General features: G+C 56.6%; 1 protein-coding gene across 1 annotated transcript in view; it reads right to left on the bottom strand.

The window, feature by feature from the left end:
• The window catches only part of NTNG2 (netrin G2), a 69,593-nt gene extending 44,355 nt beyond the window's left edge, over nt 1–25,238 (bottom strand). Inside the window, 2 exon segments of the mRNA XM_021070626.1 lie at nt 20,228–21,278; nt 25,029–25,238. Coding sequence (XP_020926285.1) covers nt 20,228–20,440 — 213 coding nt within the window. The 5' untranslated portion in view covers nt 20,441–21,278; nt 25,029–25,238.

Here is a 27,376-nt window from a genome sequence, read left to right as displayed (position 1 = left end):
GGAGGGCTGAAGGCTGGGGTGCAGGGCGAGGGGAAGGCAGCCAGCCTGGACACCAGCACCAGCAGAGAACGGGGCGGGAACGCCGTGCCTCCGCAGACACTGAGCAGGAGTCTCCTGGATCGAGAAAGCATTTCATCCCAGCCTTTTCATTTAAGAGACCTCGCAGTGGTCTCTTAAATGCTTTCACTTTTATGTTATTTTTTGGACAAAGGGTACAGCTGGAGTCAGAGGCCAGGTTGTAAACAGCATAGACAGGCTACCAGCAAAAAAAAAAAAAAAAAAAAAAGTCATCCAGGGGGAAAGCCGAGTGTTAGCTGGGATGGAGGCAACCTGCCCCCGTGGGAGGTCTGGCTGTTTGGGCCACGGAGACTCTAAACAAGGAGGGGGCAGTCACAGAATTGCAACAAAGTCTTAGGAGGAGGAATAAACAACTTCACACAGACCCGGACTCGAACCCGCGTTAGGACAAAATGACAGCGTTGCTGGATGCCCCCAAAGCGGGGTCTTTGTGGAGCAGCACGCCTGGAAGGGCTTTGCACCCTGTAGCTGGGGGAGTGAGGACAGTGCTCGGCCCCTCACTAGCCACTGGATCAGAGTCACTCGGCTGCCACGAGCCTTGGCCTCCCGACTGCAGGGGAAGCACCAGGAGGGCAGTGGCCTCCCCCACCTCCTCCCCCACTGCAGCCCAGGCCGTGGCGACCCCTGGGGACTTGGGAAATCTCCGTCCAGGATTGGAAATCCAGCGAGGCTGAGAATGCTGACTTCATGGGCTGTCCCGAGAATTATACCAGGGGCCACATGGCAAGCTCCTGGCGTGGCCCAGGGTGGCGGATAAATGGCTGTCGGGAGAGCATCGCCACCGTCGCCAGCCCCGCGGCCTGGGCCGAGGGCAAGTGCCATGGCCGAGCTAAGCACTGCATGTGCCTTATCCCGGAGGACGGGGTCCTTTCACGTTCGCTGTGCGAAGAGGGAGCCTGAGCAATGTCTCAATGTCACCTGGCTCCACAGTGGCCGAGGTGGGACAAGAAGCCGGGGCATTAGGCTCAGAGAGGAGTCAGGAAACTGCCCTTCACCCAGAAGGGAAAGGCCCCTGGCACCCCAGCCCTGCGCCACTCTCCCGAGACTCCAGTGCCACCGAGGCGTGTGGGTGGGCCCAGGGAACAGTTTAGCAGCTGACAGATTTTTTTGAACCTGTCTGTAGAGTTGTCAGCTGAAGTCTCATCCTCAGCCCCATCCACGCAGCTGGGGCTGGGGCACCTGCTGGTGGGAGGCTGGAGGTGGGGGTGAGGTGGGGCTGCCAGGGAGAGCTTGGATGAGGGGCTGGGGCCAGGACATGGAGCGTGGCCATCCCTGGGGGGTGCTGAGGGGCGGGTGAAGACGCATAGCTCTGTCATAGAACAGGACTCAGGAACAAAAGTGGGGAGAAGGCAACCCCCCCAACACCTCGGAGCCGCCCCACCCTCCACTGCGGACGATGCTTCTAGAACTTTGAGGAGAACTCTTCGGGCCTGGGCGCTGCCCCATGGGGTCCTGGAGCTGGGATCCCAGAGACGGTCCCAAACCCGATGTGTGACCTTGAGTGGGGCCTTGCTCTGTCTGTGCCTCTGTTTCCCCAGCCATGAAACACTGAGCTCCGACCCTGACCTCCCCAAGTCCAAGTTCCTCAGTCCCCAGGCCAGCTGGGAGGAAGGATGCCAAGCCCCATTCCAGGGAGAAGGCCGGGGTGCCAGGGGAATTCTCCTTAACAAATTATTTCCTATTTATTGGTAAGAAAAGTTGCAGCGGGAATAAATTATTAACAAATCGGAAACGGAGATTCTGTTGGGAGCGGATTCTAATTCTAGCTGCCCCGAGGTCTCTAACTCACTCCCCCCCCCCCCGCCCCCAATTCTCCTTCTGTGGTTTCATTGATTCCTGTTCCACCTCTAACTCCCCCACCTCCTCCAGGTTTCTCTCCCTCCCCTTTTTCAGTTTCTTTCCGAGCAAAAGCCCTGGGCACCAGCAAGGTCACCCCTCCCTGCTCGTGAATCAGCTGAAACGGACCCGCATGTTATTTCAGGGCGGGAGCCGCATCTGGCCAGGGAGCCTCTTCTTTTTTTCCTTCCATTGGGTTTTTGTTTCTCGTTGGAGCCCTTTCTTGCCAACCCAGCCATCACTCAGGCAGGGCAAGGCGTCTTCCTGGCTCATCCATCCTGGCAATGAGACTCCAGAAGCCACGGCGATGCCCCACCCACCCAGCCCAGGCCATGACCCTGACCCTGAGCCAGCCATGCTGGCACCTCCTGGTCCACCTTGGACCCAGAGCCTCGGGCCACCTCCTGAGCCTCGCCCAGCCTGGCCATGACTCAAGGAAACAAACCTCAGTCGTGCAAGTGCCTGAACAGCCCTGCGCTCTGCGCCAGGTCCCTTCTCATTTCAACCCTGCCTGCAACTCAGCTCCTTCCAGAACCTTCTGTGACTGAGACTGGACTCTGGGACAGCAAGGGTGGGGTCTGGCCCACCCCCTTGCCGCCCCCACCCCCAGCCGTGGTTTGCACATTAGAGGCATTTGAGAAGCATTTCCAGACTTGGGGAGGCCCTTACCCGTTGGATCAAGGATGGTGTCTGTTGAGCAGTCACTCAACGTACCCTTCCTAGCTCGCTTCACTGGATCCCATCTCTCTGGGGAGGCTCAGAGAGGGTAAGCAACCTGCCCGGTGTCACCCAGTTTGGACTGGGTGGTTGCTGAGGGGGGTGGGAAGCGGCCAGTCCAGGTGTGGTTCTAGCAGCTGGGCAGGTACCCACTTGCTCATTTCTCCTCACCCTGACTCCGACGTCCCCCCCAGACCCCGGCAGCGAGCCTTCCCGATGACCTGAGACACTGTGGACAAGTTGTCTAGGAGCGGGGCAAGGATGCAGCTCTGGTGCTGCTCACCCCCCAGCAGACCCCAGAACGGCCGTCCATCAGCTGACCAGCCAGACAGGGCCAGGCAGGGTCTTGCCAAGGCTCTGGCTAGACAAGGGTTAACCTCTCCAGGAACTTAAAATATTTTCCTTAAAAAAAAAAAAGGATGCATTTCACTTTGTCCTGGGCATATGTGGATTCTTCCCACGGCCAGATTTCTAGGAATGTCTGGGGTGGAACATTCTCTCCCAGCTGAAGAGTGCCTGGGCTGGTCCCTGGGGCAACCCCCTACAGGCACTTCCTTCTTACCTGGTACACGTAACCAACCAGATCCACGGGGGTCTCTCTCCCACAGAGGAAGGGCTCCCCTCCATTTGCGTACCCCCCCCCCCATGACAGCAAAGTCACTACTATAAAAAGCAGGGAGGCCAATCTGGATTGGTGGCTCCTGGGAAAGTTTGGTGACATATTTTGACTCGTACTCTATTTCTTTTGCTCCGGGCCTCCTTTTCCTTTATGTGTTTGTCCTGTTTTCTCCGGTTAGGCTGTAAACATTTTCTAATTGATTAGAAAAAGGAGAATGAGAGGCCGGATTAGCCCAAGCCCTCCTCCTCCTCCTCCTCCCCCATGCCAGCAGCTCAAACGCTTCCCCACCGGGGCCAGCGGGAAGGCTCAGCCAATCCTCCGGCCCCCTCCCTGCGCACACAGACTCCACCTGTTCAGCCGAGGAGCTGCCTGCCTGGCAGCTGCCCCGGCCTCTCTCTCTGCCTCCCCCCCACCCACCCACCTGCTCAACCCACTCCCCATCCCAGGCTCGCCACCCAAACACCACTTTCACTTAACACTTAAGAAAAAAAGGTAAATAAAAGCAAATCAGGAGAGATGGCAGGACCAAAGAAAGAAGGAAAGAGAGCAAGAAAGGGAGAGAGAGAGGAAAACCGGGGCCGGGTGGGGGAAGGCTGTAGAGAGGAAGAAAAGCCGCGTCCAGAGAAGCCGGGTAAAGTGCATTATTGATTCAGGACTTAGAAAATGCTTAGAGAGGAGGAAAAGCGTCCTGCTCCTTAAAAGCCTGTGCAAAGCAGAAGCTAGACACATACAGCCTTTCCAAAGAGGGCCGGCTCTGCTGACATGAATATTTTATCACGGAGGAAAAAAAGCGGCTTGGAGGATTCGGGGCCGGGAGGGGTGGGGGGGCAGGGCGGCGAGCGGCCCCCTCCGAGGGGCCTGGCTCCAGGGCTCTGGGCAGCCGCTGCCTGTCCCCAGAGCCCCCAGGGCCTTTGCAAAACCCCTCTCCTCCTCTGAAAGCTGCCCTTGGCTTTCGTGCTGAAGAGCAAAGCAATGGGCTTTGGTGGGTCCTGAAAGAGACCCAGGGCTGGTGGGGACCCTGGCTGAATGGGGAGGGTCTAAGAGGGTTGAGGCTGAAGCTGGATCCTCACAGCCCCCTCCCCTAGCCTTGGCCCTGTCCACCCCCTGCCCTGCCCCCACCTGCCACCAGAGGCTCTAACACCGGCTGCGAGGTTCAGCTCCCAGGTCCTCCCTCTGGATAAAGGCGACACCCCAGCTGGTCCTGGCTCCGCCCGCCTGGCTCACCTATCTCTTTGTTTCTATTTCTCCTTTAGAAACTTCTTCACTGAGTCCTTTTTTTTTAGCGCCAGATACTGAGATTATGATTTTTTGCGTGCGATGTCATTTTCAATATTCATGACATCATCTCATGTTCGAAATGGAGAAACAGAGGCACCGATGGATCAGGGAAGATGCCCACTCACACTTTGCCCAGAAAAGGGCAGAGCTGCTGTTAGAAGCTCCAAAAATACGTGCTCTGGGACAGGCCCACGGTGCCACCCTGCCTCTTCCCAGAGCCCCAGTCCTTGGTTTAGGGATGGTGAAATGAAGTTTGCATTAAAACAGTAAAATCTCTCTCCCTTTGTTGGTCACCCTGCGGTGTATGGAGCTCCCGGGCCAGGGGTCAGATCTGAGCCACAGCTGTGACCTAAGCAGCAGATGCCACAACGCTGGCTCCTTAACCCACTGTACTGCATCGAACCTGCGTCCCAGCACGCCCAAGACGCCACCCATCCTATTGCGCCACAGTGGGAACTCCTAAAACATTTTTAAAAATCAAAGTATAGTTGATTTACGATGTTGTGTCAGTGGAAGGAATTTTTGTGCGATGGGGTCTACAAAACATGTGTGAGATTCGTACGTATCATTTCAGGATCCGACTGAGGCCAACTTCTCATCTCATTTTGGACCCTCTAGTCTCTCCCTCCTCTCTGAGCTCCCCCTTGCCCCCGCCCCTCTCTGGAGCTCCCCGCCTCCGCCCCTTTGCCTGCTAACTCCCCCTCCCTGAGCACCTGATTGGGTTCCTTAGCGATCTCTTTGGTTAATTACTGGGTGGTCCCCTCCCCACTGTGTGTTCCCTGAAGGCGGGGGGCGGGGCCTGGCACACACTAGGTGCTTCATTAGGGTTTGCACAGTGACCCACCTCCCACCCCTTGGCGGGTCCCCTCTCTAGGTCCTCCATGCTTGAAGGGAGATCACAGGAGTGGACACAGCACCCAGAGGGGTGGGACCTGTCTGTGCCAAGAGCCACAAGCCGAGACCTTCTAGGGGCTTCTTCTTGCTGGTCTCTGGGGAGTTAAGAAGCAGCAGGGTAGAGAACAGAGCAAGAAGGGCCTGGGCCTGCCCACCCCCAGGTACACCTGGACAGGTGCGTCGCTCCTTGGATGAAGCCCTGGGTGGGGGCGGAGGTGGCAAGGATGAGCTGGTGCGGTTTCATTCATTTATTCATTCACTTAGTCAGCAACTGTTTCTAAAGTCCTCGGCATATGCAAAACGGCCCTGAAGAAGCAGCAGTCGAACCATGCTGCCCATCAAGACCCCTGGGAAGGGGAGGGGTGTGAAATTATTTCTGGGCCCCGAGAGCAGAAATTCTGTTCCAGATTGAAAGTGAACCAACCGATCAACCAGTTGTTAAAATCCCTGCAGTGACTCTGATGCCCGACCAGGTTGGGGAGCCAGGTACCGAAAATTCAAACAAGGACCACCTGTGCTATGACGCCGGCCCAGCTGCCACCATCATCCCTGCTTTATAGGTGAGGGGACTGTGGCTCAAGGTCACACCTGCGGTAACCTGGGCACTCTAACCCTTTTGGGAGCGTTGACCACTCTTCCGTGACCCCCAGAGAATGGCATGGATGATGAGCCAGGAGGAGAACTGGCTGGGAAGGTCAGGAAGGCTTCTTGGAGGAGGCAGGATTTCAGAAGGACAGGCCCAGAAGGATGGGTGGGCTGGCTCTGGACAGACAGGTGGAGGAAGATCCAACCGGGCTGAAGGGGGATGCTCCATGCAGAAGGATCAAGCAAAGGGCCAGATCAGACATGCAGGAGCTGCAGGGAGAGAGGGGTTAATGCACTCAGCCGGGCCAGGAGCCTGGTGGGGAGCAGGAGGTAAGGCCAAAGGGGAGGCCCGGAGCCAGCGGGCAGCCTTGACATTTAGCAGCCGCAGGGAAAGCCCAGACTCCGGCCAGGCAGACTCCTTCCAGAAAGAGAGGTTAAGAACCTGGAACAAAGGGTAAGGCGGGGGGCCAGCACCCCTCAGGGCCCTGCAGCAGAGCAAGGAGAAGGCGCCTGCAGTCAGAGTAAGAAAGATTCGGAGAGCAAACTCCCCTTCTGGTCTTTAAATCAAAGAAAAAAGATGCTGGAGATTAAAAGGCAAGATGTTTAGAGATGGAAGGGACCCAGTGCAGCCCCGGGAAAGAAATGCTGGTTCTTGAGCTTTGACTGCTCCCCACACCCCCTGGGGAGCTTGAATAAATCCTCCGCCAGGCCCGTCCCAGAGAGCCTGCAGGAGCTGGGGCCCCCTAGACCAATCATGTCAGACCCTTGGAGTAGCACCCTTTCTGGGCATCAGTGGTTACGGTTTCCCAGGACACACCAATGTGCAGCCAAGGTCAAGGCCACAGCCCGGAGGACCCTGCGATAGGACACTTGTCTTGGGGTGGCGCCTCGCTCTTCAGCCCCCTTCCCTACCCTTCACCCTTTCCTACCCTCTTCCTGGGATGGGGGGCAGCCTGCCCCCTGGGGACCCCACGTGGGTAGGGGGATGCTGTGGAGGCAGAGAAGCCCAGGAGAAGGCTGAGGCTTCGCTCCCCACCTGCCTCCCCTCACCCTCTATTTTTAGGTCCATTATTGTCCATTCTTGGGTGTATTTTTTTCCCACTCCTTCCCCAGAAAAACAGATCGGATTCCTCCAGGCAAAGCCATCTCGCCTTCCCTGGAGCTGGTGCGTGGGAGCCTGCACGCTGCCAAATAGACATGAAATAAGTGAATTATCAACTAAGTGGATTAGCCGACTCCGTCATGTCTCAAAGGGCAGAGGCGGGCAGTAAACACTCCCATCGCTCCTCTCCAGCCCCCCTCCACAGGCTGATGGGGTGTTGGGGAGGGGGCAGGCAGGGTCAGCGCACTCCCCCGCCACAAAGGGCCACGCGTACGTGCGAGCACGCACACACTTGCCCAGAGTCACAACGACCGCCTCAGTCTATCCTGGGAGACACTCAGCGCCTCTGGTCCGCTAAGCAGCCTGGTGAGGAGCTAGGCACTGGGTCCAGCTTAGAGGTACTAGGCTCCACTGCTTGGAAGCTGTGTGACTTTGGGCAAGTGGCTTGACCTCTCTGAGCCTCAGGTTCCTCCCCATCAAAATGGGTATAAATATAGGACCTGCTGTAGGCGTTCTGGAAAGGTTCAATGAGCTACTACTTCAGGTCAGGTGCTTGGTATACAGTAGGTGCTCCATACATGGAAGTTGTCACTGGGCTGAGGAGGATCAGGAAAATCCTCAGACAGCAGGACCAGAAGACAAACAGTGATCTTCCTGAGCTTAAGGATGCAAACGGGCTTACAGGTGGACTCGGGGTGGTCTGAGAAGCCCTGCAAATGTTTGCAACTGTGTGTGTGTGTGTGTTGTGTGTGTGTGTGTGTGTGTGTGTGTGTGTGTGTGTGTGTTGTTCTAGGCAGAGAACCATGGATTCTCAAGGGGGCTGTGATCCCCTTATGGTAGGAGACCCTGCTCTGGGGTTTTGTGGTTGGGGTTTTGAGGTTTAGGTTGGTGTCCTGCCCTCGCCTGTCCCCTCCGGGTCCTCAAGTGCCTGGCAGATAATTGTTCTCTCTCTTTTTAAAAAAATTTATGGCCGCACCCACGGCACATGGAAGTTCCCAGGCCAGGGACTGAATCTGAGCTGCACTTGCAGCCTATGCCACAGCTGTGGCAATGCTGGATCCTTTAACCCCCTGTGCCAGGCCAGGGATCGAACCTGTGCCTCCACTGAGACCCGACCTGCTGCAGTTGGATTCCTAACCCACTGTGCCACAATGGGAACTCCAGTTATTGCTCTCTTCGTGCCTCTCCCTCTGTTTCAGCTTGAAAGTCCCCAAAGCCAGAAGCAAAATTTAGGAAGGCAGTGGAGTTGGGAGGTTGAATACACAACCTCTTCCAGTGAAAGCAGGAAATTTACAACCCAAAGGGGGTGGAGACCCATGGTCTCCAGGCTCCTGGCAGCCAATCTAGCGAGGAGCCAGGTCCCCAGGATCCCAGACCCAGAGCTGCCAGCAATGGGCTTTTGGTTGGTGCCTTGCGGGGGCGGGGTGGGGGACAGGGACAGAGACGGTGTACCCTTTGGCCAGCTGGCTTCTTCTACTGTCACCTGCCTTTGCCATCTCTCGATTTCCCCAGACAGAGGGAACAATTTGAGAGCCCGCAGTCCCTGAAGGGGGCACCGTGCACTTTCTGTGGGCTCGGGCAGAGGCAGGCACTGCCGTGGCTGATGGGGGTGCTGAGGGCGACCCGAAGGCTCCATCTCTCATTTTTCCCAGCCATGGGCTTCCGCTCTCACCAAGGGGCAGTGCCTTGGCTGTGTTTCATTTCCTTTTATTTCCCTGGGCGACACTTGGAGTCAAGTGGACAAATGACCCAGGCAGCCAGAGGGAGTGGACTGAGGAAGAGAGGGGCCCAAATGGTCCCAAAGGCCCCAGGACAGACTGTGCTGGGGGAGAAGGATGCCAGGAGCCCTTGAAGAGGAGGGGCAGCTCCAGACAGCCCCGGATTTCAATCTGGAGGGATCCACAAGCAAGGGTGTGTTTAATTCCTTCCTATCAAGGAGACCCTGAGAAGGGAGGTGACCCCTCTGTGGCTGCACCTCAAAATCCCGGGTCCCCGAGGACGGCCATCCAGACTTCGGACAAGGCAGGATGGCACAGTGGTCAAGTTGCTGTGCAAACTTGGGTCGGTCTCTCCACCTCTCTGCGCTTCCCTCTCCTCACTGGCTACACACCCATCCCACTGCTGTGGACAGAACGCAGATGCCTCACACAGAGTGCTCTGCAGGACGCCGGGCTCACAGGGAGGCCTCCGATAGAGCGGGTGGGAGAATCTCCAGCAAGTGGTGATTCGTGCAGGGTGGATTCCTGGCTCTTGCTCCTTGAAGCTCCCAGCGGAGGGCGGGGGCTGGACCGCACGCACATCATAGAGGGGGACTGTCCATGCTGACTTTGTTCTGATCCCTAATCCTCCACCCAGCATCCTGCCTCCCCTCTGGCCTCACCCGCGTGCCATGACCTCCCCTCTGGTCCACCTTTCACGGCGCTGCCACAGCCAGGACAGTCAGAGTTTGCGGGGGTGGAGGCGGGTCTGAGGCAAAGACCTAGAATCCCCAGGGCCTGTGAGAGCCAGCTGCGAGCAGGGCCGGATCACCAGGGGTTACACACAGGTGTGAGCCCCGGGCAGACCAGAGAGCAAACTTGAACCTTATGGCCACACCTACCCTGAAGGTAGCTCCGGCACCTGCTGGCTGCAGATGGCTTTCAGGCAGGTGTCCCACATCCCCCAGCAAAGGCCACCACGTGCTGTCAGATCCAGGACGTGATTAGGTGGACAGGGACTTGGTGTGGAGGCCGCATGTCCCCAGGGCTCCAGTCCACTCTTCTGGGAGTGCCCATGGCCTGGGTCTGCCGTCCCCTCACGGAGGCCCAAGGAAGTCACTCCCTCATGCTGGGCCTCTGTTTCCCCGTGTGGGAAATGGGACAGAAGCGGGACTGTTTCAGTGGTTTCCTACTGTGGTCACAGGCGCCCTAGGACTTGGAGGGGTCAGGGCAGAGGGTGTTTGCCGCCAGGTTCCAGGCCCCTGCCTCCCGCTGAGGAGTCGGTTCTGCTGTTGTTTGCTTATAGATATTGGGGTTCCTGGGGTTCAGATAACCTCTAAGACCCCTTCCAAATCGCACTGTCTGCCTGGGGGGTATTTGCCACCAGCCTTTCTTGTGCAAGCACAGCCTGGGCAGCAAAGATGGAGACACAGAATCTGGTGTCTTGATGAGTGGGCGGGGGTGGGGGGAGTGGAAGCAGGAGAGGAGACATTTGGAGACCGGAGAGGTCACAGGTCACAACAGCCTCCCTCCCCCCTACCCTCTTCTGGGAATCATGGTTAACATCTCATCTCAGGTGGGACAGGGGTGGGGGGGGGAGAGGAAAGAATAGGGGTGGGATAGAGAGGGAGGGAAGTGGGGGGTGAGCATTTGAGCTTCCTCCCTGCTTGGGCCTCACATGAGATAGTGGTTGAATGACTTAGTCTAAATTTGAGCCTGGACTTGGCCTCAGGATTAGGTCTCAGTTTTCTCATCTGTCAAATGGGGCCACAAGATAAAGGCAGTTTCCACCATGCGGGATATTTGGGAGACTTAATGCAAACTGCATATAGAGCGCTCAGTGCCTCAGTGGAATACGTTTGAGAGTCCAGAAATAAACCCATACCTCTACGGTCAACTGATTTTCAACAAAGACGTCGAGGCCATTCCATGGGGAAAGAACAGTTTTTTCAACAAATGGTGCTGGGAAAAGTGAAGACCACATCTAAAAGAATGAAGTCGGTTGCTTGTTTACACCATATACGAAAATTAACTCGAAAGGGACCAACGTTCTAAATCAAAAAGCTAAAACTATAAAAGTCTTAGAAGAAAACATAGAGGTAAACATTCACGACCTTGCATTTAGCAACGGTTTCTCAGACATGATACCAAAAGCACAAGGGAAAAAAAAAAAAGGATAAATTAGACTTCTCTGAAATAAAAAAAGAAGTGCATTAAAGACACAATCAAGAAAGTCAAAGATTATTTGTAGAAGGGGGAAATATTTGCAAATCATATATCTGATAGGGATTTAGTATCCAGAATATATAAAGAACATGTACAACTCAACAACAAAAAGACAACCCAGTGAAAAAATGGGCAAAGGAGTAGAATATGTTTCTCCAAAGATACACAAATGGCTGATGAGCCCATAATGCCCAGCACCGTTAGTCATTAGGGAGATGCAAATCAAAATCGTACGGAGGTACCACTTCACACCAACCAGGTTAGCCATTAAAATAAAAAAAAAAAAACCCAAAACCCAAGTCCGAAAATAACAAGTATTGGCAACGATGCGGAGGAGTTGGAAATCTTGTACAGAGCTGGTAGGAATGTCAAACGGCACAGCTGCTCTGCAAACAGTTTGACAGTTCCTTAAAAACTTACATATAAAATTACCAAAGGACCCAGCAATGCCACTCTGAGGTATAGACCCAAAAGGAATGAAACTTATGTCCTCGCAAACGCTTGTCCCTAAATGCTCGTGATGATATTATTCATCATAGCCCCAAAGGGAAACAACCCCAATGCCCATCAACTGATGCATGGATCAACAAAATGTGGGAGAACACACTGTGGAATATTACTCAGCCATCAAAAGGAATGCAGGACTGATTCATGCTATGAAATGGATGAAACTCGAAAACATCAGCTGAGTGAAGGGAGCCAGACACAGGAAGTCACACGCTGTATGATTCCATTGACACGAAATGTCTAGACTAGGCAAATGCAAGAGACAGAAAGCAGACCAGTGCTTGCCAACACTGGGGGAGGTAAGATGAGGGAATGCCTGCTGATGGAGACGGCGTTTCCTTTCAGGGGATGAAATGTCTTAGATCCCGATGGGGTGGTGGTGGCATGACATCGTAAGCGTGCTAAATGCACTTAGCCACAGAACTGTACACTTAAAAATGGTCCAAAAGGCAAATTGAATGTCCCATATATTTTACCCCAATTAAACAAAATGTAATGGTTAATTTCATGTTCCGTGACTATCGCCAGCTCAATTTTTTAATTTAAAAAATATTTTAAAGAATGTCTTCGCAGGAAAAGAAACTGCAACTGGGCATAGATATTAACTAAACTTAACCACGGTCATCCTGCTGCGATCTGTACCTGTATCGCATCATTATGCTCCACACCAAATACAGTGTCATATGTGAATTACATCTCAATTAAAAAAAATGAAAAAGGATTTAGAGGCAGAAACCAGGGAGAAACGATATGATGAAGCATTACATTTTTAGCACTTGGCTTTTTCTTTGTTTTGATTTTCCTTCAATAGAATACTATAATGAAGAGATTTTGAACTTGGAAAAAAAAAAAAAAAAGCCTAGTGCTCTACTGAGCACAAGACACGTGCTCCAAACCCCTCTATTTGCACTGGAGTCCCCCCATTTTGACTGACAGTGACCAAGGCTAAACCCCAGCATGGACTTCTCCAAGCTCCAAGACTGTACCTGCAGTCACCCAGGACGCTGGACGAACTGATGAGTCTAGCCAAACCCCATCCGTCATAGTTGGGGAAACTGAGTCTAAGGGGGCTCGGCCTGGTGTCTCAGCAGTGGGGAGGCTTTGCTGGGGCCCAGCACACCCAGTTTCCATCTCCTGCTCATTCTACTCTGACAGGATGCCCCCCTCCGCCCGTTCCCCAGCCCCGCCCCCCACAGTTGGTGGATGCTTGGGGAATTAGAAACACATTTTCATTTATTTAAGCAAATCTGCTGTGATGAAAAACAAATTAGAACCTGCAACCCAAAGCCGAACAGAACCAGGCATCATCTGCCGTTTCCCACTGCCCTCACCACTCTGGTCCCATCAAGGAGCTGGGCATCCTTGTGGGCCAGGTGGACCCTGGCCAGGTCCTGGGCTGTGTGACAGGAACAGAGTTTTGCAGCCAGGACCCTGTTCCTGGGGCGGTGACGGCTGGGCACTGAGGGTGAGGGGCCTCAACCTGGCACCTGCTTCTTTGAGCCTGCCAAGCTCGGTTCCATTCCATGGCTCAGGACTTCCATGCCCTGTGGGCACCCTGGGGTCCCTGCCTACCCACCATTCCCCACCTCCCTGACACCCTGGACCTCATCCCTCCCTGCCAGGCAGAGGAAGGCTGAATCCCAGCTCCATTTAGCGGATCTTGGAGAGCCTTGGCCCAGGCATCCACCCAATGGAACAGTGGCATACGGGGGCGGGGAGGGGGCTTTGATGGAGGTGGAGTGCCTTGTCCCCTCCCTGTTTCCACATGCTCTTGTCTCCTGTCACGCTGTGGGAATTGACTCTACCCCGCCTGACATGCTTGGCTGATAGGCTCTTCTTCTTTTTTTTTTTTTTTTGGTCTTTTCTAGGGCCGTACCCATGGCATATGGAGGTTCCCAGGCTAGGGGTCTAGTCGGAGCTACAGCCACCAGCCTACACCACAGCCACAGCCACAGCCACAGTGATGCAGGATCCCAGCTGCATCTTTGACCTACCCCACAGCTCACGGCAACGTTGGATCCTTAACCCACTGAGCAACCTCATGGTTCCTAGTCAGATTCATTAACCACTGAGCCATGCATGACGGGAACTCCCTAATAGGCTCTTCTGTTATTTTTTACTTTTACTCCTTTTTTTTTTTTTGGTCTTTTTAGGGCCGCACCTGTGGCAAATGGAGGTTCCCAGGCTAGGGGTCCAATCAGAGCTGTAGCTGCCGGCCTACACCACAGCCACAGCAACACAGGATCCGAGCCGCGTCTGTGACCTACACCAGAGCCCACAGCAATGCCGGATCTTTATCCCACTAAGCGAGGCCGGGGATCGAACCCACAACCTCATGGTTCCTAGTCGGATTCGTTAATTACTGTGCCACGACAGTAACTCCTACTTTTACTCCTTTTGTCTCTCAAGCTAAATTCTAGGATGGGGAAAAAAAAAAAAAAAAAAAAAGCCTTTTTTGGAAAATTTATTTTGTGCCAGGCACCCAGCTGAGGGCTTCATGTGCCTTGTCTGATCTCATCCCTACAACCTTCCTTGGAGGTCGTGTCTAGTATCGTCCCATTTTCAGATGTGAAAATCGAGGCTCAGAGCACCAGGGACTTATCCAGAGTCCCACAGCCCAGAAGGGGCAGGATGAGTTGGCACTCCTTTCAGCTCCCTCCCAACCTGCAGGTTCTCATCCACTCCGGTGTAGCCTGCCTGTCCGTCCATCCATCATCCATCCCCCGCCTAATCACACGTGGGATTTGAGGCAGCTTGTGCTAATACGTGCATTAGAGGAGAAAAACGAATATACATGTAAAAAAAGTCAGGGCTGGGAATGTAGAGACAGAAGAGGCGGACAAGCCTAGGGATGGGAGGGTGTATAAACTGGAAAGTTCTAGAACCTCTAAGTGTCTGACCCTCTTTGGAAAGATGCCCCCCGCCTTCTCCCTACTCCTTGGCACCCCAGGGACTCTGCCCACTACTCTCCACTGGATGTCTGCACCCAAACCCATTCCCTTAAGAGAAGTAAGAGGCCAGGCTCTGCCCTGTGGGGGCCCCGGCTCCTGCAGGCACTGCTGCCCCCATCCTGTCACTTGTCCGCTCCCCAGGAAGGAGACTGCACTGAGCCACAAGATGTCACACATGGAACTATTCTTGTCCCAGGCTGGGCCCTGCCTCTGGCGTTTCAAGAGATTGAGCGGCTTTAACGAAGGGCTGGGTGAAACTCAGGTTCCGAAGTCACTTCCCGCTTAAGGAGGAGCTGTGCAGGCCTCCTGGTGTCCTCTGATCAAAAATCCCACAGAACAGGGACTCGAAAGAAGCAGAGGCTTATGGGTGCCTCCTCTGCTCTGATCAAAACCCTAGCTCTTCCTGTAAGTCTCAGCCCTCATCTCTCCTCCTCCAAGAAGACTTCCTGGATCACACTGTCCTTCCACCCACCCATGCACTGGCTCAGTGAACGCCTACGGAGCAGGGACTGAGCAGAGAGGGGGGAGGCAAAGCTGAACACGGCAGCCCTGCCTCTGAGGAGCTCACAGTCCCGGGGGAAGCAAATATCAGGAGGATCAACTAGCATGGATTGAGCATCTACTGTGCATTCAGGACAGTCCCCTTTGTGTATTGAACCCATGGTCCCATTTAAGGAAAGGAGACTCAGAGAGGTTAAGCTAATGCCAAAGGTCACACAGCACAGGATCACAACTTCTACCTCTCTGCCCCCGGGGGCCTGAGCTCTCAGTCACTGGGCCACAAGCATGAGCAGGGCAGCGACCAGATGAGGCCTTTTAACCCACCTGGGCTAGGGAGTCAGAGAGAGCCTCCTGGAGGAGGTGGGGTCCAACCCAAACCTCGAAAAATGAACCTGGATCATCCAGGTAAACACGCAAGCCTTGGAGATGAAGGAAGCCAAGAAGGTGTTCACGGTGGAGGAGGCAGCTCCGGCAAAGGCAAGAGGGTGGGAAATTTCCTGGTGAGGGGATCGAGGAAGCTGGGGTGGGGGGCACCCTCATCCTTTTTCAGAGCCTGGAGCAGTAGGTCTCCGTCTCACCCACTCGGAGCGAGTTACGTGCCACCCTCAATGTCTGCCATGTTTCTCCCGTCGTCTACTTGGCTTTGCAAGAGTTCTCTCCCCTCCCCCTCCTAGCTGTGCCTGGGGAGGGGTGTTCCCAGGCTCTCCCCTGCGGGTTTGGGGCCAGAACACAGAGTGAAGAGCCGGGGGGTTGGTGAGCTCAGGACCGGGGACAGAAACAGAAACGTTTCATCGAGGTCTGGCAGGAAGCGGGGCATCCGTGACCTTGATTCTGCACGTGGCATTCAACATGATGGTGGGGAGGGGCTCGAGGCCTCCAGAACCCACCTGCTGGCTGCAGTAATCAGCCAAGCAGACCCCCGGGGGAGGGATGGGGGGTCACCGACTCTGCATCCCGGTAAAGGGAGGTACCGAGAAAGGACAGCAGGTTCTGAGGAAGATGTGTGCTCAAAGACGCGACTTCACGGCCATCTCTGGGTCCAAGACCCAGGCGCCCTGTGTGCTAAAGCCTCCTTGGATAAAGCGTTTCCCCATCACCCATTTCGCCGTGGAAGATGTCCAAGCGATCAAGACTGGATCAACGCCACCACCGAAGCCTCACACTGGAAGAGAACGTGCCCCGAGATATTCCGAGAGAGACACTCCCTTCTCCCAGGATGCGGGAGAGGCAGGCAAGGCAGCCAGCACACCTCCCACTACAGATGGGCAAACTGAGGCTCGGAGGATTGGAAGACCTGCCACGGATCACCCAGCCCACAAGCAGCAGAGCTGAGATGCGAGCTCAGGTCTTTAGATTCCGGGCCTGTGGCTCTTGTCAGACTACTGCCCCTCCTTTCTGGAACCTTCCACTGGGGTCTCCAACATTCAGGAATCTGAGCTTACTCCCAGGCCCCAGAATCCTCCTGCTCTTTGCCTTTCTCCCTCAGCAGCGACTTCCCCCTTAGGCTGCAAAGATCCCAAGGGAACCACAGGTCTCTTGCCTGCCTGTCATCAATAGGTTTTCACTCTCACTGGTGGCTTCTGCAGAACAGTGCTCCCCCCTGGTGCTTTCCAGGCATCCGGATTGCTTGTTAAAATGCAGCTTCCGGCTCCGCGGGTCTGGGGAGGGGCCCAAGAGTCTGCATTTCTAACTGGGCCAGTCCAAGGACTGCACTTGGGTAGCAAGGGGGGAATGAACTGTAACATCACTTTATTTATTTATTGGCCACGCCCATGGCATGCGGAAGTTTATGGGCCAGGGATTGAACCCTTGCCACAGCAGGGCCGGGAGCCACGGCAACCACACCGGATCCTTAACCCACTGCACCCCCAGGGAATTTCTGTAGGATCGCTTTAAACACCACCTGCCTGGCCTGTGTCCCCCGCCCTCTTTCCTCAGCATCTCCCTCCTGAGGCTCTAGGGTTAGCTTCTGGCACAAGGAAAGGGTTTTTCCCTTGCTTCCACGGCAGCGTGTGTGGCTGGTGGGCAACGAAGGGCTCTTTTGGAAGCTGCGGGGCTGGTCCTCACACCGAGCAGTGCCCTCCCCATCCCGAAGGGGTCTTGCGAGGAGCAGAGACGCCTCCTCCGGTGCTGCTCTGGGAGGAGTCTGGGGGAGGGGGCCGCCTGCCTTCTCCCGCAGCCCTCGTTGAAATTTTGCCCTTGCCCAAGAATCCTTGCTTGAGAGCTCAGCCCTATTAATTCTCATTGTGCATTTAGAGCCAATAGGTTTTTATTTATTCATTTATCTTGGTCTTCCTCCCCCCTCCCCTTCCTCACCAAGCTGGAATTTACAATTCCCTTCTCAGGTGGCCTTGCAGAAGGACGAAAAAGCCCAGCGGCGGGGAGAGGGTCTGGACCCCGAACCCTGAAAGGGGCTGTTGCCCCTCGTCCCCTCTTGCACCCTCAGGGTGCTCCGGGGCTCACGCTCTGGTCGGATGGATGTTGGGACAGGCCCAACACCTGCGGCAGGAGGGGTGCCAGGAAACAGGGGCCCGCTGGGCAATTGTGAGGCTCAAGGGGCAGTGGGCCGCCTGGGTACTGCTAGGGCGCCCCCTGGTGGCTGGTTAATACCACCACCCGTGGCTGGAGGAGTTTAAGCCTCCGGACCGCACATCCACCGCCTGCTGCCGTGAGTCTAGGAATACAGGGCGTTGGTGTCCTCGGGCTGGAGAGAGGCTAAGCAAAGGCAGGGACACTCCCGAGGGCAAAACAGCAACAATAATAAGCTAGCGCACACTGAGTACCTACTACGTGCCTGAACACCAGGGGCTGGACTGTATCCTACACACCTACGGTATCATTTATCTCTACTTGACTGCAGCTGGGGTAGTGAAGGCCGAGCAGCCTGGTGTGTTCAGCAGGGGCCCTGACCAAGCACAGGTTCCCAGCCTGCCCTCTAGACGGAATGACCTTGGCAGGATTTAGCCAACACTTTCTAATCCCTAAAATGGGATTAGAACAGGACCCACCTCAGAGCATCCTAGAGATTTAATGAGACACGCGCAGAACCCGAATCCATCTGGATGCGACCCTCTCCTCCCCGCAGAAGCCGCCGAGGCAGCATCCCCATGCTCGTGGGCTGCACATTTGTAATCAAAGGCAGAGCCGGATGGCAGCCCGTAATGAAATATTTAAGTTCATCAGACAGGTGTCGGGACACTGAGGGCCCACCTAGGCGGAGGGTGGCGGAGATGCTGTTCCCACCCCCTGCCGCGGCCCCCGCTGCTCTTCCCAGGGGAGGAGAAGAAGGGGACAAAAGCTCCTTTCAGAGCCCAGGGCCTAAGGACACATCCTGGACAGCATCAGGGCTGTGGGGGGGTGACCACCCGACTCCCGCAGCTGCACTGGGTTCTGTCTGCGAGAGTGGGGGCAGGGCAGAGGTCCAGGGCCAAGGGCATCCTGAGCCAGCTTCGGCCAGGAGAGGGCCTCGGCCTGGCATTTGGGGGTCAGTGCTACCCTTCGAGCCTTGACCAGAAGCTGGTCCAGGGTTTTATGACTTCGCTGCCCTGCCCCATGCCCCTTTCCCCAGCACATTAAGACAATGATTAATATTTAAAAGAAGAAATACAGTTGAGACTCTAATACAAGAGGCAGCAGTTGACTGCTCAGGGACTGTGTGGAGAGGTCCTTCCATGAGCTGGGGTGGCTGGCCAGCCTGCGGGGTGGACTCAGAGCTGGGGTCCTCCAACACTGGCCTTGCCCCTGACCTTCAGAGGGTGACCCCCTTGCCCGCCCCTGAGCCAGAGAAGCCCCGCGGTCTCCAGGACAGTGATCCCCGCGGATTATCCAGTCTCCAGATCCTGGCCCTGTGCTGCCTTCTCCATCCCTCCCCTGTCCCTCCCCAGCTGGCACCTGCCAGCCCAGCCACCACCCACAGTGACAGCCTCCTGTCCATGCGGGAACGTATCTTCCCAGGCTAACTGCTCTAGGTTAGGACCAAAGTGCCCCACAGGACTAAGATGTCCTCGGGAGCCCGGGGGGGACTCTTGCTCCATCTAGCCATAAACCCAGAGCCCTGAAGGCTCCCCCAGGACACAGTAGCCACACAAGGATGACACTGAGCCCCTCCCGTCAGCTCCTGCAGCCTGGCTGCCCTGCCCTGGCCTGCGGAGCTCTTTCCAGTGGGAAAGCACCTCCAGGGAGGCAAATTAACTCAGTGACTCTGGAGCCAGGCCCTTGAAGAATCACAGCTTCACCACTTCCTGGGCTGTGACTCTGGGCCTCAGTTGCTCCATCTGTACAATGGGAATGATAATAACTGCTATCGAAGGGCTCTTGCTCTGTGCCAGACCCTATTCTGAGCAGTTTAGTGTGAATTTGCTCACTCCTTAGAGCGACCCGGTCTGTGTTACCAGTGGGTTCACTTTACAGATGATGGACCGAGGCCCAGAGAGGCCACCAGTCCAGGGCCCACCCCTGAATCTACTTGAGCCCCACAGAAGCATTCTGTGGAATGACTCTTAGCCCGCCCACTGGGAGGCTCCCATAAACCATCCCCACCACTGTTACTGCTGCTGTTAAGGTGACTTGAGTGTTGACATCTCCACGGTTCTCGGACTCTATCCTCCTCTAACTAGGGCCTCAGGTGACAGCACCTGAAAGTCTGCCTTCCCCGGACTTGACCAGTGACTTCGAGCATAGTGATGGAGTAGGACCTGCCACAGCGAGCAGCCTGGTCTGACCCCTCCCTGCCTCCCTGTGAATCCCCTCTGCACGTCTATCAAAGCTTTCCCTGCAAAGTGCCAGCTTGGTGCTTGGCATCCCCTCGCCTAGCAGATCTGGTTGCTGGACTGGACTAGGGGGCGGTGCTGTGAAGGGATGAACAGAGGGAGGTCAGAGTGCAACCTGGCAAACTGGGCTCTGCTCACCCGCCTGCCCTGATGCAGACTTCCGACAGGGAAGGCGGGGCTTGTCTGCAAGGCTAGGGACCGGTGACTGCTCTGGTTTCGCCAGCAGGGAGGATCTAGTGATCACCTGGCCAAGAATCTCCCCACCGCAAAGCACGATGTCACGTGACTCCAGCATTCTCAGGGCGGCCTTCCCTTCTGCAGATTTCTAGGGTGGGACAGGGACCTGGTCCCAGTCCAAGATGCCGGAAAGTCAACCTTGGTCCTCCCGCTCTGCTCCATCCCAAGGGTTGGGCCCAGACCCCCTCCCACTTGGCCTGAGGACACAGAATACTGGGGGGCCGACTTACATGGGAGCAGAATCTCTCAGGGGGGTCTCCGCACGTGATGCCCGAGGGCTCCACCTTCACCTTGACGTAGTCCTTGAGGCGCATCACCTTGGGCTGGCAGGCATAGAACTCCCAAGTGGGGCCTTCATCCGTGGTCACCCAAGATTTGCAGATGTCGTAGTCCCCAGAGGCCAGTGGGAGGCAGTGCAGGAAAAGAGCCAGCAGGTGCAGCATGGCGGCGCAGTCCGCAGGGGTGCGGCCCGGAAGGGGCCTGGAGAGGCGGCGACTGGGTCAGGCAGCCTCAGCATGGAAATGTCACATCTACCAGGCGACGGAGGCCGGATGTCCCAGGGACTGCCAGGTTGCAAACAGCGAGGGACTTGTTTTTTCCAAAAAGCCGATATGGAAAACTCAGAGCCAGCGTTTCTCAGACTGCTGATGGGCAGATCAAGAAGTTGCCCACAACTTTGTGTCCTCCTAACCTTGGCATCACACCTCTCCCAGAGGTGAATCTGATCAAATCAGGCAGACTCTCAAATTGTGACAGTGGCTAGAAACGGGAGAGGGAGAAAATCCTCAGGGATCTGGCACGAGGCCGGATCAGATTGCTTTTAATTTTTGTCCTTCCAATCAATCCAGGTCTTTAAAGGGCCCTTAATGTGTGATGTGCTCAACACAACTGCAAAACAGCCCTCCGGCCTGCGTTGTAAAGATAAAATAAGATCAGGAGGTTTACCAGTTAGCCGTGAACATGTTCCCTCTACGGGACTGGACTTGGCATCTCAGACCAATAAAAGAGATTTCTTTTCATGTGGGCTGAACGTGACAACAATTGTGCAGCTGGACTGAAACATAACAAAGCTACTGAGGTGTTAACGGGGGAGAAGCTTATTTGGCTCCGCTTTGGTGGGGAACAGGCACTAATGGGGGGGGGGCAGCTGACCCTGGCTGGTAGCCAGTGGCAACTTATTAGGAAGTTTCTGAGACTTCAGCTCCCAATCCATCCAGGTACCCGGGGTCTGGCTTGTCTTTCATTGTAAGAAGGGAAGAGGGAGCTCATTAGCAACAACACCTGCAACAAATTAAATAGAGAAGGGGGGATAAAGACGTATAAGAACAAAAGCTTTTCTGGCAAAATGTGCAAAGTAATGAGGCTGCATTAGCAAGGCCTTCGGAGGAAACTGGGTTATTTTTATTGATATCGGAGTTGGCGCATTTGGAGATCAGGCACGTTATTTAAAAGGTGATGCGCTCTCTCCTTATTTATGGGGGTGTCGGGGTCGGCAGAAGTGCCCCTGCTTGGGGTCAGTGACTTTCTTGAACAGCCCCAGGAGCCGAAATGGAATGGTTGCTTTAAAATAGCACGCCCGACAAGTCAAAACGTCGAAACTGTCGAAGACAGAGATGAAAACGCAAACGAGAGGTGTCGATGAGACTGTGTGGACAGGTACAGGTAAAAAAGCGGTCCATGCGCTGGCCACCAGTTACCAACCAGGTGCCAACAATATCTCTCCAAAACCCTGAAATGGTGAGTTTAATTTTTAACTGTAAGAAACTCGGGACATTGAAGACAATAATTTGTCCTCTTAGATTTTCTGATCAAGCCAAGATTTTGCAGCCATCCTTAGAGGGTGTGTTTGGAAACAGATCACCGTCATGATTACGGCTTTACTATTTTAAGCTACCAATACTTATTTAAAAGCCCAAATAGATATAACTAAGATGAATGCTGTATTGCGAAAAACATGACTCCAGCAAGGCAATGTGATCCCAGGCACTTGATAAATTACCAGGAGAATTTGAGTCCAGCCAGTGTGGGATCCTGGCCAAAAATGCTAGCCAGTAGGGCAAAGGTTACCACAATGAGTCGCAGGAGAAGCGCCGGAGTTATTAATTCTGGTTATTGTGTCGACAATTATTGCATCTAAATTCCCAAACTGCTGCAGCCTTGGTGCTTTCACCTGACTCTCACCTGCCATCGTCTGCAGACCTTGAACCTAGAGCGTCCTGAGGAGTTAACTACACAGCCACGAAACTCCATTCTCCATCCAGATAGACAAACACACTCCTGCCAAAAATGACAAACCAGGAGGGGTGGACATTGCCCCAAGGGGGCCCGGCCGCTCAGCACCTCCCCAGAAGTCCCCAGCCTGTGCCCCTGGCTCCAGGCTGGGGGAATCATAAATCTGCATTAAGGCGGCCCCTGCCCCTCTCTCTGGCTGAAGGGCTCTTGATGGAGATGGATGAGAGGAGCCAAGGGGACAGACGTTCCGGTCTCACCTCTGCCTGTTTCAAGAGAAGCGGCGTGAGAGTGTCTGCCCGGCCCTGAATGTGCTCCTTGCTAGAAAACTCTCAGAAAGAACCCGCCTGGAGACTATTTTTACAACCTGAGAAAATGTAGTAAAAATAAAATAGCGCGGTCGGCAAAGGTTTGGAAGCCTCTACCTGAGCTTCATTTTTTGCCCAGAAAACAGCACGTCCCTAATTAATTCTTCCAGCCCGGGGCTCCCAGCTGTTCCCTCACAGGCAGGGCGCTCCTGGTGCGGGACACCAGGGCGCGGCTGCGGCTGGCAGGGAGGGCCCAGCCGCTGGCTCCCTTGATCCGCAGGACCCGTGCTGCTCCCTGCCTGGACCATGCTGGAGGGTGGGCAGGGGGAGGCAGGGAGGCTCCGAGGCTCCGAGGTCGGAGGCCCTGGTGAGCAGGGTGGCGGCGCGCCTAGCAAACCTATTCATTTCTTAGCAGTTCGGTCGGTTTAAATTGCCAGGCATTGCCTGGCAAAGGGGTGGGGGGAAGCCAGCAAGCACAAAATCCGCCGGGGAAGGGGGATGAGACATGTGTTTACAACTAGTCAATCAGTTGGGTGTTGCTGGCATTGTAAGGGAATTGTGAGCTCAGCAGAGAATATTACAGTCGGGTTTTTGCCCAACAGAAAAAATAAAAGGGGGAGGTGGGGAGGAAGACTCAAGAGTCCCCGGAAGAGCCGGGCGGAGAGCAGGGAGTGAGAAACCAGTAGGGGACATTTCAGAGTGAGAGGTTGTATCCCGGTGGATCGCTTTCTCCTTGGAAAATAAATCTTCACCTGATATTATTAAGAAACTGCAGCTCCCAGGAACAAATAGAATCAATGCGCTTTATTTTCTTTTAAGAGTCCTCAGGAACCGAGGGGGGCTGATAGCCAGGGTATTAAAACCCGAAAATTAGATTTTACCAGGATTTCTGAACTCAGATTTCTCTGTCTTATTGAATTAGCGCCTCTCGGAGCTGGCTGGGCTTCTCGAAGCAGGCTCCTCCCTGGAGTTGCCGGCTGCGCCCTCGCCTCGTGGGAAACTTGCCTCGGTGGCCGCGGAGCCTCGTTGGGGGGAGGGGTTGTCCTTGGAGAGGTGCGCTCGGGGCTTCTCCGGGGACCCAGCCCGCCCCCAAGTTCCTTCTCCCTTCCCGGCGGGGTCGGCGGAAGGGGGTGAAATCAGCCTTCGGGGGGTGGTGCGGGCGGCCGGGAAGGAAAGGGGAGCCGGCTCCAGGCGGGGGTCACCTTCCAGCCCGGCCCATCCCCACCCCGGACCGGGTTCAGTAGTTGTCCCGCTCACCGCCGCCCGAGCGAGCATCCCGTTTCCGGCGGCCGGGGACCCCCTGCCCCGCACGGCCCCGGAACGGGAGCTTTTTGTGGCTCCCGGCGCCCCCCAGGCTCTCTCGGTGGCCTGGAGCCCCGAAAAGTTGAGCGCGGGGGGTGGGGCTGGAGCAGGAGCTCTCGGCTGGGCGACCCGGGCCGGGGCGGGGGACCGGCGGGCGGAGTCAGCCCCCGACCGCGGACGCCAGGGGGTCGGAGTCGAGCCCGCGCTTCGGGTGGGCAGCGCAAGGGGACGTGCCCCGCAATCCCGCAGTTGCTTTCTGTCTTTCCGAAGTTGAGTGCAAGCTGCGGGAGCAATTAATAATCACGCCTTTAATAAAGGCCCAGCCGGCACCGAGGGTGCCCCCCCCATTTGGCACCGCCTCCCTTAATTAGAAGACAGCGAGCAAAGCGCCCGGGAATTAGTTGCATCCTTATCCCCCAGCGCTGCTGCCAGCAGCAACCCCGCCGCCGCCGCCGCCGCCGCCGCCACCGCCGCCGCCGCTCCCCCACCCCCCCACGCCCCGGGCAGGCAACTTACTCCGGAGCGGATGGACCCTGCGAGCCCACCGGTCCTCTTCCCGCCTTCCCCGGTCTCTGCTCCCACCATCTGCGTGCCACTCAGCTCGAGGGTCGACTCCACACTGTCCCCAAGCCGGTCCAGGCACATCCCCCTCCCATTAGCCCACCCCTCCAGCGCCGGGGAGGAAGTTTCTAGCCGCCGCTGGAACGCAGAGTTTCTCTGTGCAACTCACACATACCCAGTTTCCAGAGAGGGGAAGGAGATGGGAGGAACGGGGGTGGCTCTAAAGGGTGGCGGTTAAATTGGGGTGGGGGAACGGCGCGAGAGAAGGGTTAATTTCCTTTTCGCAAACACATCCAGGCATTCTTGCAACATCCATCCCCACCACTCACACACACGGTGCAAAAAGACCGTGCTGGGGGAAAGCCAGCCAGGAAGACAAGCTACTCCTTTAAGATGCTGCTACAAATGCACACTCACACACCCCTCTCCAAGCGACTCCAGCCCTCCGCTAGTAACAGCCGCCAGCAGATAACTTTTGCATCCGAGCCTTTGCTGGGTGCTTTAAGTGGCTCCTGGGCCCCGGGAAAGCCTGCATGGTCACCGAAGCCCTATCAAAATGAAACCAGGCTGGCAAAGCTGCAGCATCTCTCTCCCCCCCTCTCGCCTCCCGGGCTCTCCCCGCCCGCCTTACCCCGGCTCGGAGCAGCTTCCCGGAGCGGAGACCCGGGAGGCCGAGGACCGCCACCCTCTGGCGCTCTGCCTCCCCCGTCTGGCTGGCGCTGGGTGGGGGCGAGGGCCGGAGGGCTGCGAGCCGGAGCTCCTTCCCCGCGCCGCTCCCGCTCCCGCTGCCGCTGTGGCCGCCGCCGCCGCCGCGACCGTCAGATCGGAGCTGGGGAGCCCTCCGGCCGCCGGGGGGCCCGCCCGCAGCCGTCCCGGAGACGCGGGCCGGGGGAGGGGGCCGCCCGCGCCGCCCGCATCGCCCGCCCGGGCCGAGCGGGAGGTCGCCGCTAACAAGTGCAAACTTTTCGGGCCCCCCGGGCGGCTCGGAGAGGACCCGCGCTCGGGCGCCGGGCAGCCCCCGGCCCGGGTGGGCTTCGCGGCTGCTCGTCGGGGCGCCAGGGCATGCCCCCGGCGCGTCGCGGGCCAGATGGCGGGGCGCTTCACGGCCCCCCTGCACTCCGCTCCAAGTTAATGCCGAGGCTAAATCCTCTTGCCATCACTCACGGTCACCATCGGGGCTTTTATCTCTCGGTCTGATCCGGGCTGCGTAACTTCCTCTGTGTGGCTTTAACACACCATCCCACCACGGAGCAACGGTCTTCTTAAAGGTGCAGGAAGGAAATACTGCGAGACTCCGGGGACGCGCCAGGGCCCGGGGAGGGGCGCCGCGAGCAGGGGCGTCCCGGCGGGCCCGCGGCCAGGGTGGCCCCAGCAGGCGGCCGCGCCAGCGAGCCTGCTCCCGGGGGTCGCAGCCTAAACATCTCCTCCCGGCCCGGGGGCCAGCGGGTCCCTGCGCGCAGAGCGCATCCTCAGGCAGCTCGGGTCAGGCGCCGCGGGGCTGCAGCTTCCCCTTCCACAACCCCGGGGCCTGACCGGGTGCCAGCGCCCATGGGTGGGGGGGCTGCCCCATCAACACCAGGGAGGGGGCCAGGTGAATCAGTCCGCCCACCCGCAACAGCCAAGGGCTCAGGGCTGCTGCTCCGTCTCCCTCTGTGAAGTGCTGCCACCCAGAAGGCCCCGAGCAGTGGGTAAAGGGGTGGGTGGGTGGATTTGGGGAGATGGGGAGGGGAGCGATCTGAGCGCACAACCAGAGCCTGAATACCAGCTGACACATCGCCGCCTCCACCCTGACGGGCCCTGCTTTTGACGAAGCCAAGCCAGCTCGGGAGGGAGTGCAGAATTGGGGGGGACAGGAGAGGCCTCCCTCCCTGCTGAGCAAGGGGGGAGGGCACCGGAGGACTCCCGCAGGGGCCAGGGCAGAGGCCGTGGAGTTGGCATCCCTGGACAGCCCCAGGCTCTCCAGTGCCCTGCAGGTTTCCTTCCAGGCTGCCTCCCTGGCCTGTGGGGACAGCTGCCTCCATCTTGCAGGGGGCCGGGCGGTTTCCAGGTGCTCCTGGTTCCCTCTGGGTGGGTTCTCACTGCAGCGCTGGGGCAGCCAGCACTGTCATTTGGATGCATCAAGAACAAAGAGCCTGAGGACAGAGAGAGAGGGAGGGAGGGACTGGTCCAAGGTCACAGAGGGTGTCAGGAGGGAGAGCAAGATGGGGCACCTGGGTGCCCCACCCTTCGGCCACCTCTTCCCCCCACCTTAACCCTTCCCTGCTCTTGGCTCCCCCTAAGCGGGGAGAGGGGGCTGGACCGCTGAATAGCATTTAGCCTGCTGCCGAGCAGACAGGATGTCATCTGCTTTAATAACAATGGTGATTTAACATGGATGGAATACCTGTTTTGTGCCAGGGTCCATGCACACCGGTTTATGTGTCTTATCCACTGAGTCTTCCCCACAGACCTGTGCCTTAACTTGTACTAGTAAAGTCTCAAGTGACAGAAGTCCGGAGACGTTAAGTAACTCGCCCAAGGTCACACAGCTGAGGAAGACTCCGCTGAGAGGCAGGGCTCTCGGGCTCCCAGGGGGGGCTCTGTCACTCCCTGACACGCTGGTCAACTTGGGGCACGGCACAGATTGCTTCGGGGCCTCAGTCGCCCCGTCTGTGACACGTGAATGGTGAGCCTTTCCTTTTCCAAAGGAAATCAGGGCCGCCAAGGGCCTCCCCTGGAGAATGCTCTCAGATTCCTCCCACTGGAGACCCCCTCCCCTCCCCAACCGCCACCGCCACTGTCAGGAGAGCAGACGCAGGCCTGGCCCTGCTTACCTGCTCCCCAGCCTCAAAGCGTCCATCAAGAGGCAGCTCCTTGCAGGAGGAGAACCAACCTCAGCAATGTGATTTTTAAGCATTTGGCCTGCAGGCGGCTGTGGAGGGCACCGTGTGGGGCTCCCACGCAGGCCGGATGAGTGATGACCCAGGCTGGCCCTGAGCC

This window comes from Sus scrofa, chromosome 1 (assembly GCF_000003025.6).
Source record: "Sus scrofa isolate TJ Tabasco breed Duroc chromosome 1, Sscrofa11.1, whole genome shotgun sequence".
NCBI lineage: Eukaryota > Metazoa > Chordata > Mammalia > Artiodactyla > Suidae > Sus > Sus scrofa.
This window is presented reverse-complemented; position numbering and strand designations above follow the sequence as displayed.